A 19010-nucleotide genomic window follows, 5' to 3' on the forward strand; every position below is an offset into this window, starting at 1 on the left:
TTAAGGGCAGGAATTTTAAAGGAAAGTCACTTAAATAGGGGAGAAGTTAAAAAGCTTTTTTCATTTAGAGGATGAACAAGGGGGCTGTACCAAGACCCGGGAAAAAGATAAATAATTATTATGGAAATGAACTCTTTAAACTGTAATAGAAAACATTTACAGACCTCGCTTCGTTGTGCAGCTCAGCATTGAGATCGACACTGCAAATAAAGAGGGTCTGGTTAGTTTATGGTTTCATAGAGTGTGGGAAACATGCACTGATGGTTGGTTGGTCAAATAAGCACAGGAACTAGCAAACCATGCACTAATATATCTATACAACAGGCATGCAATAGAAAAAATGCAGACAGTGTCTCCTTTTGTTGCACTCTATATCTACTTGTTGCCTTTTACAGACTTATAAGATAAAAGGACTGAACACTTTGCTGTTCCTTTATTTGCTCAATATGTAGTGAGTGCCCAGTAGTAATATTTGGTTCTGTGTCCTTTGTATTTGTGTTTATACTTTTAAAATACTTTAAAAAAATGGGAACAGTAAAAAATTCCCTTAAAGTTTCCCCTTTTCACAACCTTCTATGGCTCATCATCCATCATAGTGTTGACTCCTTTTAGTCACCTTCACTGAATATGTCTGCGTCCAAAAACCTTAAAACGCCTTAACCCAAAGAAGTTATTACCTTGTAATAAACATTGTAGAAAATTTTTATCCTTTTTAACCATTTTTTTGCAGCTACGAGTCACAAGGCCATTCAGATTCTGTCATTCTGTAGCGCTGCATTGCCAAACTGCAGCTTCATCCTAATACAATTCTTGAAAATTCAATAAAATCTAAAAGATTAATGTCAAATCTTAGCCCACAGTTGAAATAAAAAAGTGTACTTACAGATCAGCCAGACTGGAGTCAGTCCCTTCATTGTGCTCCTTGATGACATCAATCAAGTCTACCAACAATTCACAGTCACGTTAGGTAACAAAACCCTCCTTCTTCCTGACTGATAGTGTGTTTCAGTGGTTTCCTCTTCAAAGAAACTAAAAAAAAAGGCAAACAGTTATTTCTTTCTTTTGGAATAAAGTGACTTGCATTCGCACTAAACACAAACACAGTGGTTCAGCTGTACCAGTGAGGTCTTTTTTGTGAAGGCCTGACACCTCTCTGCTTTTGATTTGCTTTGACCATTGGGGGGTTGGGTTATATCTCTTTGTGTTTCATTAGTGGATATGTGAAAGTGAGCGAATGGTTTGTGTATGTGTGCATACCATTGTTTGGATATATTTGTGAGGACCAAAAAATTGAATGTTATTACATTGTTTGGGACCAACTGTCCCTCATAGGGACAAAATGCCTGTTCCCATGAGTTTGAAGGCATTTTGACTTTCAAAATGTGGTTTTAGTGTCAGGGTTACTGTTAGGTATTATAGTGAATAAGGACTGGTGTCTTGCAGATTTTAGATATCAGTCTGCGTCACCACACCTGAATCAAATAATTAGTCCATTACCAGGCCTCTGGAGAACTTCAAGACATGTTGAGGACGTAATTTAACCATTTAAATCAGCTGTGTTGGATCAAGAACACATCTAAAACATGCAGGACACCGGCCCTCGGGGGCTAGAGTCCCCCACCCCTGTATTAGAGTAATGTTTTGAAATACTTTGCTCAAAATAATTGAAAATCTCACATGTTAGCACAATTCACATTTGGTTTAGCACACCACATGATGAATAGTAAAAACATCGCTCTTGTCAGATTTTAACAGAGGCTTTCACATTAATTAGTCATGTGTTAGACGGGATATCCCAAAAAACCCTAAACAAAGAAAATCCACCAGGGAGGTGGGCCTGATCAGGAAAAACTAAAAAAAGAAAACCTCCAACTTCTCCATCTGTTAGAAATCAGTTTGTTTGAAACTGATGCTTCCACTACAGCAGATTACACATAAAGCTTTTATAAAAATTTTACAGATTTCAAGTGAAATAATAAAAAAATATTGTGTAAATTAAACAGTGGTAACATTTAAAAATATAAAAAATAAGAGATTATGTCTCTTGGATGGCCTGGGAAACCACTGATGTTCCCCCAGATGAGCAGGAGGAGAAGAACATTTATCTTAAATCATTTTTACTTTTATTAGATGTGCTTAATCAGTGACTTACAGTGCCATCTCACGCGTTCAACCTATTCCTGCATCTGTTTACTCAGGTACTTCAGCTTCCTCCAGCAGGCTGACAATGTGCAAGTTAAGTTAAATGGTGATTCTAAGCTGTGTTAGCTCTGGTCAGTGCTATTTCAGGCTGCATTGTTTAATAGCCTGAAGCAGGCTGGGATAACCTCCCCTGCCCATGAACTTTGGATAGTGTGACAACCCACACTGGTATTCTAAATACCACCTTTTTAGATGGTAACTGTAACGGAATGCAGTTACTCATATTTTGCATTTTAAATACGTAACAGCGTATTACGCTACTCCCCAACACTGTGTGTGACAACTCACTTTCTGTCGGTCTGTTTGTCTGTTTTGTGCCTCGTTTGCAGGCGCTGGAGGAGGAGTAGAGTAGCTCATTTCCAATTAGTGACAATGGCCAGAACTGGGCCTAGCGTGCCAGTGCTTTACCCTGTGGGGGGGGTTTTTTGGGGGGGGGGGTTTTGTGTTTGGTTTGGGTTAGCACTGAACAATGTTGCGTACGCCATTATTCCACCCATGCACAAATCTACACCACTGTTTGTACTGACCACAAAATCCATGGTTTGTGTAAGGCTTCTGTTTTATTTCTTCATTTAAAATAAATAGCTTTTTGAATGATACCATGCGGCCTGGTTGGTGACAACAGACAGAAAAAGGATGCTTAATGTGGGTCAGCTGAGCAAAATGGTTGAAACCAGTTTGAACCAGACAAGCTGTACCCATTTTTTTCTCACCACATTTTAGTGGTTAAAGCAGAGAGAGGCTCTCAGATGCAGGTTAAAAAGCACCTCCATCTCATTTCCTCTTAGCTAAACTGATGTCACAGTGGAAACAAAACATGTAGTGTATTTGTTTTTAGTTTAAATTTTAGGATAAATATTAAAACAAGGATTATCATGACAAGAGTAGTTTGGCTCTTTCTGGTTCGTAAAACAAAGAAGCATTTCTCATTGCCTCACTTTATAGACTTATGAAAAAAGAAACATTTCTTTAAAGCTATAGGGGGCAAAGCCAAACCACAGTGTCTCACAGAATCAAGAAGGAGGCGTGTCCAACGAGATGTGACTATGACGTTTGACTATGATCAAAGTGTCAATCACCAAGAGAAAGAATGGAACCAATGACTCTGCTGTGGCTGCTCTGTAAGTACAGCATTTTGAATTAATACTACACTAGCTGACATCTGCATTGCAGTTCTGTTGTCTCATTTAGGGTACCAGTTATGATAATTGAGTTTGTTTCCAATAACATTTACTTTCATTTAAAACATTCTGGTACCCCTATAGCATTTTTCAGCTCCCAGAATATTCTTTAACAAAGTCTAAAAAAATTAAAAAAAGAGAATTTGGGAAACAACAGTCTTAAATATATATATATTAAGGTCCCCACAAACTCTAACCAAGTTACATTTTAGCTTCATTTTATGTTTTTAATATAAAATGAATTTTTAAATTGATATTTTTAAAAAAGTATGTTATTAAAACACTCCTTTGCTTTTACTGTGTTTCCAGTTTTGAAAGATGACTTTCAAAACACATTTGCTGTGAAATAGAAATAGGTTCATGACGAGCTGTCAAAGGCTGAACAAACAACTTTTCACTGCATTTGATCTGCGATGCTGTGGAGTTAAAAGATTTAAAAGTGGAGTTTAGTGACTTTAAACATGCTTTTAATGCGTTGTGCATGCCTTGCTGAGTCTAAAACCTGGAACTAACCTGAGTATCATTTCTCTTTAGTTGTGACCTTATTACTGATCTGCACAACAAACCAAGGTCAGTAAACTGCTGTCAAAGTTGGAAACTCAGCAGCTCTAATAAAAGAAAAGTCTGTAAAGTGCTTCAGGAGAGCTCATAGAGGCTTTTCATTGGTGGGATAGATCAGAATTGTATCTTGCCTGCAGTTAACTCCATATGAAAATGCATTATTTTTAGATATTTGTCACCTTTTCATTTTTCAAAGTAATGGGATCCAGAAAAGAGAAGTAGTGACACGAATGGAAGAATTTGTGGGCATATTTCAAGTGCAATATACTGCAGGCCAGCAGATACACGTTACTGTTGCATGTTGTGGTGAAACTCAGAGACATCACATCCTGTCCCACTTTCATGTCACACTCAGACAGTACAACTTTAACCCCTTAACATCCAGAGCCTTTTTTGCAAAAAAGATTATATTCTTGGAAGGACTGTGTTTGTTTTGATGCATCCAGATTTGCATATTAACAATCATGAAACTGAGCTCTTTCTTAGGCAGTGGTGCTAGTTTCAGCTATTATGCAAATATGCTTAAAATAATGGATTGATTCATTCACTCTCACATTCACACACTGGTGGAGGCAGCTACAGTTGTAGCCACAGCTGCCCTGGGGCAGACTGACAGAAGCGAGGCTGCCATATCGCGCTATCGGTCCCTCTGGCCAACACCAGTAGGCGGTAGGCGAAGTGTCTTGCCCAAGGACACAACGACCGAGACTGTCCGAGCTGGGACTCAAACCGGCAACCTTCCGGTTACAAGACAAACTGCCAACTCTTTGAGCCACAATCGCCCGAAATATAATATATATAAGACTGGGTAAACCAGCTGACTCAGCTCTCACTGAAGAATTCACTGTTTTATCATATGATGACATGTTTCTTCCACTGAAAACACTACATTCACATTAGCAGAATACAGTCCCTGGCATCTTGATTGTTGTTTTGTCACAGTGAAAGCAGCATGCTTGGCATGCACATAACTGTTAACTTAACTGTTAAGTTCATTTTAGTCCATTTTAAAAAATAAACATAGTTACTACATATAAACATGTGTATGATACAATCCATGGTCGCATATAACACAGTAACATGACAACATGTACCATTGGCGTATAATTTGAAATTTAGTCACTATTTTTATTTATTTTTTCTTTGGATAACTTTCTGCATCTTCTTCCAGCAGCTAGATAGTAAAGACGGAGAAATGGACTTATATTGATTTGGTAGGCAGAGAAATTGAGCTGGAAAGTTGGAAATTGTGAAGCGGAGTAGAAAGGCACCTGAGTGCATTGAGGCAACTGCTGTTGTGTGTTTTGAAGCTATATAAATGAAACTTAATTAAGTTAAGCCAGCCAGTGGATATAGAGCTCCAATGCTCTCCCATTAAATCAACTGAGTGGGAATGTCAGATGTTCCAAAAAGCAGCAAACCAATCTGGAAAACCATAAATGAAATGTCAATCCAAGTCAATAATTGACAATTAAGGAACTGTACTACCCACAAACTGCTAGGGGTCACAAGCTGCCATACAGAGAAGCAGCCAATCACAGTGGTTAGTTATTTTAAAAGATTTGCAATTGTTAAGAAATATGGAGGATGTATTCTCCTCTCCCTCACAGCTCATCTGACAATGAGCCCCAACCGATCTCAGTTCTTCGAAGGTGACTTTGTATCTCTGAGCTGTGAGGAGGACGACAGCTCTACAAGATGGAATCTGACAAGAAACACAAGAAAACAACAGAGGACTCAGTGTGGAGTTCGGTGGGGAATAACTGCTGGTTCCTCCTGTAACATCAGTTATGTCTTTCCACTGGACAGTGGAGTTTACTGGTGTGAGTCCAGAGAGGGTCCCATCAGTAACATGGTTAACCTGACAGTCACTGGTAAGCTGAGTGTGTGGAGTTAGTGTTGATGAAGCTGTGTGTAAATGGATGAAATGCTGTAGTTTGTCTCTGTGTTGAGGTGGATCAGTGATCCTGCAGAGTCCTGTCCTCCCTGTGATGGAGGGAGATGACGTCACTCTGCTCTGTAAAACAAAGACCACTCCCTCCAACCTCCCAGCTGCTTTCTTCAAAGATGGTGTCTTCATCGGGAAAGAGCCTACAGGTCACATGACCATCCAGCATGTTTCCAGGTCTGATGAAGGCCTCTACAAGTGTGACATCAGCGGTCATGGAGAGTCTCCATCCAGCTGGATCACTGTCACAGGTGAGGAGCTTCACTCTGATTTCACCTTTTATTTCATTTATGGATTCACCTGAACAGATGGGATTCTCTCTATAGGTCGACCTCCAATCAAAGCCTTAAAACCACCCATCTCTTCCTTAAGCACAGTTTCAGTCCAGCCCACATCTGGAGCTCCGCCCTCTGCCTCAACACACTCACAGCTCACGCTGACCCTGCTCCGCTATCTAGTGGTGTTCTGTCCATACTTTATCTCCACTCTCCTCATGGTGTCTTTATATTTATCCAGAGCCAATAATCAATAATCAATGACCTAATAACCTAATGATTGGCAGCTGTTACTTGTTTAATTCTTTAAATAGAATAATCAAACTTTCCTTTCTGACCTTGCTGGACTCCATGAAAAGCCTCCTGTGACAGTGATGATCCCACCTACACAGGCTTAACAGGGACTGGACCAGGAGATTGATGATGTCACAAAGACAGAGGGAGTGTCATGCCTCATTTTTTACTCTATGTTGCTTTTGTTGAAATACTTCCAGAGCAGGTTCACAAAAGTTTTACTGTAGATTTATTTATTCTCACTGGTCTGCTCATCTCTGATTAACACAGCAGAAGCATGAAAGTCGCAAAGTACTATATGACCCATTAACACACTCTTAGTATCAAACTTACCCTGAATAATGATGCAGATACTCTTTAAGGTTTGATTTAATGTTTAAGTGCTGTGCTCTCTGATTGGTCTTCTGATCTGGAAAGACTCATGCATAGCTTTGTTTGATTTCAATTGGACTATTGTTGCACACTGTATACCAGAGTTACTCATTAATCTTTTATTCATTTACATTGACTGAGAGAAGAGATCACATTAGTACAGTGTCAGCAGGCTTGCACTAGCTCCCTGTGAATGATAGAATTCAGTATTAAGACGCTGTTTGTGTTTAAAGCCTAAATGGTGTCAAACCTGCATATGTGGTAGAAATAGTGTGTCTGTATTTTCCCTCCAGATCATTAAGGCCTTCTTAATCACTTGTGATCATCCTGCAGTTTAAGCTCATTTCAAAAGTGGGTGTTGTTGCTATTGTTGCACAGTCTCTTGAATCACCTCCCAACTGACCTCAGATAACAATTTCAGACTCAGCTGAAGACGAACCTTTTCTGTCTCTGTGTTTTTAGACCTCTAATTTCTGGAACTGTGATTGAAGGATTGGGTGCTCTTGGGTTATTTCATATACAGACTGAATATGTATATTCTCTTTTTTAATTTTCTAGACAGACTTATGAAAGCACTTTGGTTTTAAATGTGTTATCAATGAAATTTACTCACAAACTTACTATTAATTTGTTTCTGTGTGTACCGGCTAGTCAGGGTTGTGTGCTAACCACATCATTGTTGGGGAAATTAACATGTTCATAGACTAGATATGTTCATATTTTATAAATGCTGTTTGTATATTTCTGTTTTCTTTAAAAAACACAGCAGAGAGCTGTAGGTAATAAGCTAAAACTCTAGATTACTATAGATTGAGACTGTTGTGTGTTTTGAAGAGGGTTGTTTTTGTTGTCCTTTGGTTCCCTCTAGTGACTCATGGAAGTATAAGCATTTCTCTTTTCCAGCAAAGTGTTTCAGGAAATCTGTCCAGTTTGGTTCACAAAATAAAATCATGGCTTAAACATATAGTGGATCTCTTTTAACGGTGTTTACCGTAATACTGTGAATATCAGCATATAGTGTAAGGTAGAGGGGGAGCTACTTTGATCAGCCATTTTCAATAGGCCCCACCTACCTTTAGGGCCCCAAAGTGCAGTGACGTGTGACTGGTGCTGATCCAATAAGAAGTAAATACAGGACTAGTGATGTTACGTCTGACATTGAAGCCTGAGTCCTGTAAAGGTCCAGTAAAGTCGCATGTCCAAATAAAGCTTGTGTCTGTTTTTATAATATGACCAAAGGCTCAGTTTCTCTGAAATGATGTCACTGCCCTGTTATGCGATTCGAGCTGTTTAAAATGCAGAAATTATTTTTTCACATGAACAAGGAGATGTAAGCAGGTTAGACAGACAAATATCAGCAGTTAGGAGCATTTTGACATTCTATCGCACAATAATAACACAAGTCAATCAATAAATCAATCAATCTCAAAGAGGATGATTAGTCGTGTGTGTGTGTGTGTGTGTGTGTGAGACACACACAATCACTACACAAATAAGAATGACTTTACAATGAAGACAGAAAGGTTAATAATGTATATTCACATTATTAAACCCCGATTCTTTTGTCCCCATGATAGAACAGAGAAAACCAACTCATGGTGGGTTAAAACATTTATATTTCTTTTTGTTCAATCATCTTCCGGAAGAGAGAGGCCCCTGCACAGCCCAAACGCCAGTTGCAGGATCTCTGACATTAGCATCATAAACTGTGCCTCATATAGGTTTTATTTTGGTACTTTACACGTCACACAGTCTCAAACATTGCTTATATGGAAAGTTCCTCTTTTCTGTGTCTTATCTATTAATTTGTCTGTGCACTAAAACTTCCTGTTTTTCAGTCTGGCTGAGCACTTAGTTTGTAAGTCAAAAGTGGCCTTGCTCTACAAGCCTTCATTATTAAAGTACATAAAACAATCTTATGAACAGATACACATTAAAAAATATTTCTTTTTCTTAACAACATATATATCAATCCTCATGTCTGAGTTGTGTGGTTTTTTTTTCAGGTCTGATAAAATAATTTTTGGCTCAAGATACCATTTTGAATAAAGGTTACAGGTAAACAGTCTGATAACGTGACAGCTATGAAGACTAATAACACTTTGAAAATTAACATTAACTAATTTTGAAGATCTAAGATGGCCTGGTTGGTTGGTACATCCAATTTACCAGTTTCTTGAGGTGTTCTGTTCAAGATACTGAACCCTGAATTGCCTACTCACTGTGAATATTACTAGTACTAATAGTATTTGCGCATGGATGCTTATTATTGTGATTTTTGGTGAAAGAGAACATGGGAAACAGAGGGGGAGCTATACAGACAGGCAAAGAAAGACAGAGGACTAAATACACAAAGGATAATGAGGGGATGGGAAACAGGAGGGAAACTGGAACTAATCAGACACAATGAGACAGGGAGGAAGCAAAACTAAATAAACTGAACACTGGGCAAGGGACTATAAAATAAAACAGGAGACATGACTGACTAGGGAAACAGAGAGGGAACATGAATCATGGAGACAATAGTAACTAAATGTGGAACACAAGGAAGACAGTGACAAAACTAAAGACTATGAACTTTAAATATAACACAAGCAGAAAACAATAAAGGGAATCAAATCCATGAAAAACAACATGTCAAAGAAAATAACTTAAACCAGAATTACACATAGTGAGTCACAGACCCAGTGCCGTGACAGAGTTTCTCATCGTTAAACTGAGTGTTAGTCAGTGTGAAACTGAAGTAGCAATCAGTTACTTCAGTTTCACACTGACTCAGGACACTCAGTGAGAAAAAAAACTGGATATCATTCCAGATGATATCTATACTGCATCATAGAGGGACAAAATTCCCTGATTGTGTAAAGATAAATTAGAGATATTTCCAATTTTTTTTTAACCACAAAAAAAAAAATTGGATTTAATTTGTTGTTTTTGAAATTAAAGTTTTAAAGGTTTATGTCAGTTTTTTTCAGCTTCAGTCATAGGTGACGTGCAATGACGGAGTCTTCGCGTTTTCACAATTCCCACATAATTTGTTTCTCTACACTAAAAAAATAAAAGAAAATTTTTCCCCATATGAATTAGAAAAAAAAAAGACTTTTAGCAAGTGTTTCAGAGACAAACTTAATGTCTTCTTGTATCTTCTGTGGTGATTTGAGTTGTTACTGAAGCTGCTCTGCTTCCACAAAATGGAATTGAATAGGTTCAATTTAACAATCAATCTGCAGATAAGCAAGTGTGAACTCAGAGTAACCAGAACAGCCTGCTGGAAAAGCAAAGAATCCTGATTAAGTACGAAACTGCTGGCAAAAGACTCCATTTCAAGCAGGCAGTTACATCCAGTTATTGGTTCAGAATTTCACAAAAACATATGATGGTCAAAGCTGTCATACGGATATTTAAAGTTCTTTGAGAGGTCGAAAGATAGAAATCAATGATATTTTAGTTATTTTCTTGAACGGCAGGAGTTGAGAGGTGGTTGCCGCCCCTCTATTAATCATGAGGAAAGATGTGGGCCCTTACATCGGAGGAATCTCCACTTTTGAGGTCTGAACACTCCTCGCTGCAGCGCACACATTATCTAACTATTTAGGAGTTTTGTCTTTGGGATAAATCCATTTTTGTCCAAGGGTGCAGCTGCTACACTAGGTGGACAAAAAAGGGGAAACACACACACACACACACAAAAACCACACTCCAACCACATTAACCCTTTCAGAGTTACTGCTCAACGTGCTGTTCTAGGATAGCAGAGAGTCAATGACAGAGGCTGATTGGCAGTGTACACCCTGGACTCACAAGGCTAAAAAAAAAACACAATTTCTAACAACAGCACGAGGAGTTTGCAGTTACAACTGGTCCAATTTAGATCCACAAATTCTCTCTAAAGGTAAATCACTCAAAGGATCCAGGTTTTCAGCAGAGAGCAGAACAGAAGTTAAGATCACAGAGCCAAAGCAAACAAATGTGCAAATTTCAGCAGTAATAATTCAATAACTGTTAAAAAGTCTCACCCCAGGTACATCGAGCTGAAGAGCAGGAAGCAGCAAGAGCCAGACGTTGCTGTTATAAAAATAAAACTGAAGAAAATTAGAATGAAATAGCCGATGCAGGAGCACCATGACTTTTCTTTTTTTTTTTTTAACAAACCACCAGAGTATTCATTCTCTTCACCATTCATAAGTTGTCTTTTTGAAACACTGTAGCATTTTTATTTATTTATTTATGGTTCTTTATGGCAGCACTCATAGAGATTTGTGGAAAATGATTCATCCTCTGTGATTCATAGTCCCATTAGTCTAATGCTGCCAACACCACCCCTTTCACATGAAAGTGTAAGGAAACAAAGAGAATATAACAGGACTGGCATGGGAGGCAGACACTGAGGCAGACTGAGACTAAAGACTAAACAATCATAGACAAGGACAAAAAATAAAACAAAGTGACAAAGTAAAACTGAAAGTTAAATAATTTGCTAAACACAAAGGCAGGAAGCTCACGGTGAACAGGATACAGGGGAACTCTGGGTGATTAATGAAGCACAACACAATGAAACCAAATAGCCCTGCCTGCTACAACCAGATAAAGAGAATCCATTTTATGCGATTTTCTTACCTGGATGATTGAGCATCCATCAACATAAATCGCCCAATGCATGTCGCCCAATGCACCGATCGGCGCGGGAGGATCTAAGTCTAAGTAAGTCAAGATAAATCAAAGAGCCAACTCTAAAAAGTAAGAGAAACTATAATTTAAAAAAAAAACTGCAGGCAAAGGAACCTTAAAGACTGAAGTGAGACCATACAGTCAGAATTAAACCGACTAGAAAATGCCCAATAAATGAAAGAGGATACTCCTCTTTACTAATACTAATACTACTAATACTCCCCAAGTGGAGGAGTTTCAGTATCTCAGGGTCTTGGTCACAAGTGACGGGAGCAGGAGATTGATAGACGGATTGTTGCTGTGATTACAGTGAGGTGGACACTGTACTGGTCTGTCATGGTGAATTGAGAGCTGAGTGTAAAAGCAAAGCTCTCGATTTACAGTCACTCTATGTCCCTACCCTCACTTATGGTTATGAGCTGTGGGTAGTGACCAAAAGAATGAGGCCTCACCCTCAGATAGGGTGAGCAGTTCAGGCATCCGGGAGGGTGTAGAAGTAGAGCCGCTGCCCACATCGAAAGGAGCCAGTTGAGGTGGTTTGGGGATCTGGATGCCTCCTGGGCGCGGTGTTCTGGGAGATTATATCTCTCGGCTGGCCTGTGAATGACTTGGTGTCCCCCCGGACAAGCTGGAGGAGGTGGGCGGGGAGTGGGAGGTCTGGCTTTTCTGCTTAGGTTGCAGCCCCTCTGACCGGCCCTGGATAAGCAGAAGAAGGTTGATAGATGGATAATGGATAACCAAAACAAAGACCCCAAAAAAACATACAATCCTCAAAACACAACTCTCCCCATTATTATAAAGAAAAGAAAAGAAAAGAAAAGAAAAGAAAAGAAAAGAAAAGAAAAAGCTTAGACAGAAACCTAAAGTCAGATGCTTTCAAGAAATCCAGGGACCATCCCACTGGTATATCCCATGACATTGTTGCTCAAAACTCATCATAGAAACAATGCTTAACAAAACTTGGAGGGAGAAGTTGATCTGGTAGCAGCTTTGAACAGAGCTTAAATGAGAATTTCTACTCTGAAAATTGTATATGTACATGGTATTACTAGGAAAACAAACTGCATATGACATGTTCTGAGAATTTATTGCCTTGTTATTGAGTAAAACATCAGCTTTTTCTGAAGGGTCAGGTGGGGTTTCAGACATGATGAAATAAATCAATTTCCTGTTGCTGTAAGACCTGAGGTGTCGTTCTCAGCTGATATTTTGACATGTTTTTGAAGGATTTCAAAATGTATACTCTTTTGCAAAAGTGGTTTCCTCTTTATTTTCTCAGATTACAGAAACAAACTGTTTCACTCACACGGTTAATCACAGGATTAAAAACAACAAATGAAAAAAAAGAAAACAACACACAAAAAAGTGACACAATGCCAACAATAGTTTTCAAGACAAGTTTCCTGATCAGATTTTGTTTGATGCTTGAAAAGATTCAGTCATCCTAAAGTTTCAGTGAGCTCACTCAGTAGAAGAAAGACAGTACTGGTATATAATGTGTTCATTTTTTAGATAAATACAGACAAATAAAATAATAGAAGCTTTAGGTACGAATAGAAAAAGATGTGTTAAAAGAAAACAAAGATTTGACAAAGATTTTATTCTGGGTGCCTTTCCTTTGGTAAATGGTAAATGGACTGGTTCTTATATAGCACTTTTCTACTCGTCTGAGCACTCAAAGGGCTTTATACAACTTGTGTAGTCACCCATTCACACCCATTTGCATAAGCACATGTTTCTAAGTGCTTTCTAACTAACATTTACACACATTCATACTCCGATGGATGCATCGGAGAGCAATTTGGTGTTAGTATCATGCCCAAGGATGGCATGCAGACTAGACCAACCTTCCGATCAGTAGATGACCTGCTCTACCACCTGAGCTACAGCCACACTTCTCAGTTAACATGGGTATTGAGTTAACCTTTATTCTGCTTTGAGGTGGGTGGAAATGTCAGAGTGTGCTGATGTTACAGTGGTTAGAACTGCCACCTCAAAGTGGCTGCGATTCTCAGGATAGCAGTTAACTGAGGCGTTGTCACTGTCACCTAGCAACCCGTGAAGAAATGGTTGGCGTTCCTTAGACGTATGTTCAAAGCTGTCTTTAGCATCTTTTCAAGTTATATATATAAAAAAAAAAAAAAACACCCAGCACGCCCCTGCGGGGCGGTTTATCCTTCAAGCTCGGGTCCTCTACCAGAGGCCTGGGAGCTTGAGGGTCCTGCGCAGTATCTTAGCTGTTCCCAGGACTGCGCTCTTCTGGACAGAGATCTCCGATGTTATTCCCGGGATCTGCTGGAGCCACTCGCCTAGCTTGGGAGTCACCGCACCTAGTGCTCCGATTACCACGGGGACCACCGATACCTTCACCCTCCACATCCTCTCGAGCTCTTCTCTGAGCCCTTGGTATTTCTCCAGCTTCTCGTGTTCCTTCTTCCTGATATTGCTGTCATTCGGAACCGCTACATCGATCACTACGGCCGTCTTCTTCTGTTTGTCTACTACCACTATGTCCGGTTGGTTAGCCACCACCATTTTGTCCGTCTGTATCTGGAAGTCCCACAGGATCTTAGCTCGGTCATTCTCCACCACCCTTGGGGGCATTTCCCATTTTGACCTCGGGACTTCCAGGTTATACTCGGCACAGATGTTCCTGTACACTATGCCGGCCACTTGGTTATGGCGTTCCATGTATGCCTTGCCTGCTAGCATCTTGCACCCTGCTGTTATGTGCTGGATTGTCTCTGGGGCATCTTTACACAGCCTGCACCTGGGGTCTTGCCTGGTGTGATAGACCCCAGCCTCTATGGATCTTGTACTCAGAGCTTGTTCTTGTGCTGCCATGATTAGTGCCTCTGTGCTATCTTTCAGTCCAGCTTTGTCCAGCCACTGGTAGGATTTCTGGATATCAGCCACCTCCTCTATCTGCCGGTGGTACATACCGTGCAGGGGCCTGTCCTTCCATGATGGTTCCTCGTCTCCCTCCTCTTTCTTGGGTTTCTGCTGCCTGAGGTATTCACTGAGCACGCTGTCAGTTGGGGCCATCTTCGTGATGTATTCTTGGATGTTCATTGTCTCATCCTGGACTGTGGTGCTGACACTCACCAGTCCCCGACCCCCTTCCTTCCGCTTAGCGTACAGCCTCAGGGTGCTGGACTTGGGGTGAAACCCTCCATGCATGGTAAGGAGCTTTCTTGTCTTTATGTCAGTGGCTTCTATCTCCTCCTTTGGCCAGCCTATTACCCCAGCAGGGTACCTGATCACGGGCAGGGCGTACGTGTTGATGGCCCGGATCTTGTTCTTACCGTTCAACTGACTCCTCAGGACTTGCCTGACCCTCTGCAGGTACTTGGTGGTTGCAGCTTTCCTAGCGGCCTCTTCATGGTTCCCATTCGCCTGCGGGATCCCCAGGTACTTGTAACTGTCCTCTATGTCTGCAATGTTGCCTTCTGGTAGTTCAATCCCCTCAGTTCTGACTACCTTCCCTCTCTTTGTTACCATCCGACTACACTTCTCCAGCCCGAACGACATTCCAATGTCATTGCTGTATATCCTGGTAGTGTGGATCAGTGAATCGATGTCTCGTTCACTCTTGGCATACAACTTGATGTCATCCATGTACAGGAGGTGGCTGACAACTGCTCCGTTCCGTAGTCGGTATCCGTAGCCAGTCTTGTTAATGATCTCACTGAGGGGGTTCAGGCCTATGCAGAACAGCAGTGGGGACAGAGCATCTCCCTGGTAGATCCCGCACTTGATGGTGACTTGTGCTATGGGCTTGGAGTTGGCCTCTAGTGTTGTACGCCACATCCCCATTGAGTTCCTGATGAAGGCTCTTAGGGTCCCATTGATCTTGTACAATTCTAGGCATTCTAGTATCCAGCTGTGGGGCATTGAGTCATAGGCCTTCTTGTAATCAATCCAGGCAGTGCACAGGTTGGTTAGTCTGGTCTTGCAGTCTCGGCTGACTGTTCTGTACCAGTAGCTGGTGTTTTGCGCCTCTGGTATTCTTGCCAATTCCTTTCTGTGTCCCGCTCATGTATTGACCCATGTGCCTGTTCATCTTAGCCGATATGATGCCTGACAGGAGCTTCCATGTAGTACTGAGGCAGGTTATTGGTCGGTAGTTGGAGGGGACTGGCCCCTTCTTGGGGTCCTTGGGGATCAGGACCGTCCGACCTTCGGTTAGCCATTCCGGGTGTCTCTCGTCAACTAGCAGCTGGTTCATTTGTGCTGCCAGACGCTCGTGGAGTGCAGTCAGCTTCTTCAGCCAGTAGGCGTGAACCATGTCGGGCCCTGGTGCTGTCCAACTCTTCATACTGGAGACCCTTTCTTGGATATCTGCCACTGTGATGGTTACTGGACCCTGTTCAGGGAGGTCGCTATGGTCTGCCCTCAGATCCACTAGCCACTGAGCATTGCCGTTATGGGTTGCGTCCTTCTCCCATATGCTCTTCCAGTATTGCTCCGTCTCCAGCTTTGGTGGTGCTGTTCTCTTATTATTGTTCCCTTGCCACTGAGAGTACACCTTTGCTGGTTCTGTGGAGAACAGCTGGTTTATTCTCCTGCCTTCTATCTCTCTGGTGTACCTCCTCAAGCGGCTGGCCAAGGCTATGAGTCTTTGCTTGGCAGTTTCCAAGGCCTCAGGTATGGACAGCTTGCTGTATTTCTTATGCACCTTCTTTGTCGCACCTTTCTGCAACTCCGTTAGTTGGCTCACCTCCCTCCGTGCTATTTTGATCTTGCCCTCTAGCCTCCTTCTCCATGGAGGGTACTGCCCCTTGTGGCTGTTCAACTTGTAGCCAAGCATCTCACTGATCACTGCTGCCGTATTGTAGATCAGCTTGTTAGCTTGTTAGGCTGTAGGTATCGTCCGTAGTGCTGCATTAACATCATCTAGCAGACCTTCTGAGGGTACTTCACGTAATCTTGGTAATCGGCTACGGGGGGTCCAGGTTTCAAGCTTGGCCATGATCCTATCTTTCAGGTCAGTTCCTCTCGCACTCAATGATCCTTCTCCTGTCGCACTTGGGGCTATGTACCCAATCTCGGGTGGGGGTGATGATATCTCCCCCCTGACCTGGCATCCTGACTCCTCCTTGCCGTAGCATTTATGTTGTACCTCGTCAATCTCTAGCTGTGAGAGCAGTCCCTTCTTTCGAATGTTGGAACACTGAGCTACTAGTTGTTTCGCCGTCATTGTGGATGTTGGGTATCGAAGAATCCATAGGTCCCTCATCCTATTCATGTAGCCCCTTCCGCCGGGGTTACTTGCGTAGTAGCATTCCAACAACGCCCTGTTTTCGTCTCTTGCCCACCGATGCCTTCTTGTTCCAGTAGCCCACTTCTCGTCAGGGTGCCCTGGTTCCTCAACACCTGACGCGGACCTTGTTGATCCGGGCGACGTCCGAGCCGGCATGCCTTCATATTTATCTGTCTCGCTCATGTCTGCGGTAGGCTCGCTTAGCATAGGGGGTCTAGCCTTAGGACCCTTACTGGATACAGACGCCCCAGGCAGTAATCGAACTTGCGATCCTCTGCTCCAAAGGCGTGTAGTTTAACCACTACGCTATCCAGCTCTCTCTCTCTCTCTCTCTCTCTCTCTCTCTCTCTCTCTCTCTCTCTCTCTCTCTCTCTCTCTCTCTCTCTCTCTCTCTCTCTCTCTCTCTCTCTCTCTCTCTCTCTCTCTCTCTCTCTCTCTCTCTCTCTCTCTCTCTCTCTATATATATATATATATATATATATATATATCTCTATATCTTTATCTATCTATCACACATCTTAGCAGCACTGCATGGCAGCATGTGACAATTATTTTTTTACCATGTTATTTTCACCTTCCTTTGTGTCTTCACTTCTGTATTTCTCCACAGCTGGTGCTAACAGCAGAGAGGTGGTTATTGGGTGTTACTGGTACTACTTGACGGTGGTGGAGCTGCAGCAACAGCAAATTATCATGTCATTAATTTGACACATTTTGCTGCATTAAATTTTTTTGTGTGTATCAGCTTGTCACCTCCATAGTTTCACTATTTCTTCTACATTAAACTCTGTAGGGGAGGATGCTGCATTGAGAGACTTCACTACAATCCAATGTCAGTGATGAAAATGAACGAATGGGCTGCTTTACAGGCAATTTGCAGCGGCCCTTCAATTGACCCATCGGCCCAAAAATAGGTCGTCCCACCGGGAAGATGTCCATTATGCCAGATTACCAATACAGCTCTCTGCTGTAAGCTGTAATGTTTAAATTGATCCTGTTTAAATATTCAGAGTTTCAATTTGCAGCTGTCACCTTAGAAATAAATGGAGCACTGAGAGTGTACTCAGGTTAACTTGATTAATATTTACCGTTATATTTTTTGTTTTTTAATCACCATTTGATCATCGCTTGCAGAATATCTCTTTATGTGCACACAGAGCCTAAAACAGTGAACCTGGTTTAACAGAAAGCTCATTACCACCTTACTTATTCATGTGATAAGTAAGGTAAGTGTTAGGTAAGCTAACATGAACACAACCTTTTCCACCTCTTTAAAAAATATTTTATTCTTGCAAGCATATTTTATTTAAGTTGCTCATTTTTATTTTTTGTACATCAAAAACAAATCTGAATATCTAAAAGCCGAGGTAGAAAAAAAAAAAGCCTCCCTCCCTAATATTCACCTTTGAATGGAGGAACAATTTTCCCTCACTTATTGTCAACCTTTGGTTGGACACTCAGCAAATGTGTGTCAGTACTGTCTCTGCAGTATAATAAATATTCTTATTTCAAATATTTGAATTCCACCACAGGCACTCTTTTACACCATTTAGTGATTTATTTATTATGCGGTGTGCAGATAGTAGCAGAAAATAAAACCATCTGGTGCTCAGTATACTTGTTTTTCAAAGCAGCAGTTGACTAGAGGACAAAAACTTCACAGTTCAGTAATGCTAAGTTACACTTGATTTTACAGTGTAGAGAAACATTGTACTTTGTACATTGTACTCATGATAATTTGCATAATAATGGTTCATGGCAAACTGATCAAACTCCAACAAAAACAAGGAGTTATCAGAAACTCAACATCCCTATAATCAAAATGATCTGAATAATCATAGTTTCAGTTTCTTCTTAAGGATTTTTGTGAGTATTTTTGTGAGTATGTGAAGTGTGTAACAAGAAACGATGTCGAGCTCATTTTAATTAAATATCCACAAATGGAGAGCAAAAATCAAAACGAATAAATTTAATTAATCTAATAATAATGATAATATCAATAACACCACCACCGCTATGCCATTTTTATTATTATTAATAATAATTAATTATTTATTATTATTATTGCCATTTTGATAATAAATTAATAATAAGCCTGTCAAGCCTCTCCTAAAAAAACTGTAAAACCGTATTTGATTCAAATATGTAAAAATCACAGTTAAAAAAAAATCCGCTTACAAATAAAAAAAAATAAAAAAAACACCAAATATTTTAAAGTTATTGGCTTCTTTACATATGCATTGATA

At 40.8% G+C, this 19010-nt stretch overlaps 1 protein-coding gene across 1 annotated transcript; it reads left to right on the forward strand.

The window, feature by feature from the left end:
- The first annotated feature begins 3292 nt into the window (after nt 1-3292).
- Nucleotides 3293-6424, forward strand: LOC102776466 (Fc receptor-like protein 5). The gene is made up of 5 exons (XM_087837084.1): nt 3293-3323; nt 3918-3953; nt 5555-5818; nt 5898-6143; nt 6219-6424. Exons 1-5 carry the CDS (start codon nt 3293-3295, stop codon nt 6422-6424), a joined length of 783 nt encoding a protein of 260 aa, XP_087693210.1.
- The last annotated feature ends 12586 nt before the right edge of the window (nt 6425-19010 follow it).

Source organism: Neolamprologus brichardi, unplaced genomic scaffold (assembly GCF_056152115.1).
Source record: "Neolamprologus brichardi isolate AB-2024 unplaced genomic scaffold, ASM5615211v1 NODE_ptg000127l+_length_29035_cov_1, whole genome shotgun sequence".
Taxonomy (NCBI): domain Eukaryota; kingdom Metazoa; phylum Chordata; class Actinopteri; order Cichliformes; family Cichlidae; genus Neolamprologus; species Neolamprologus brichardi.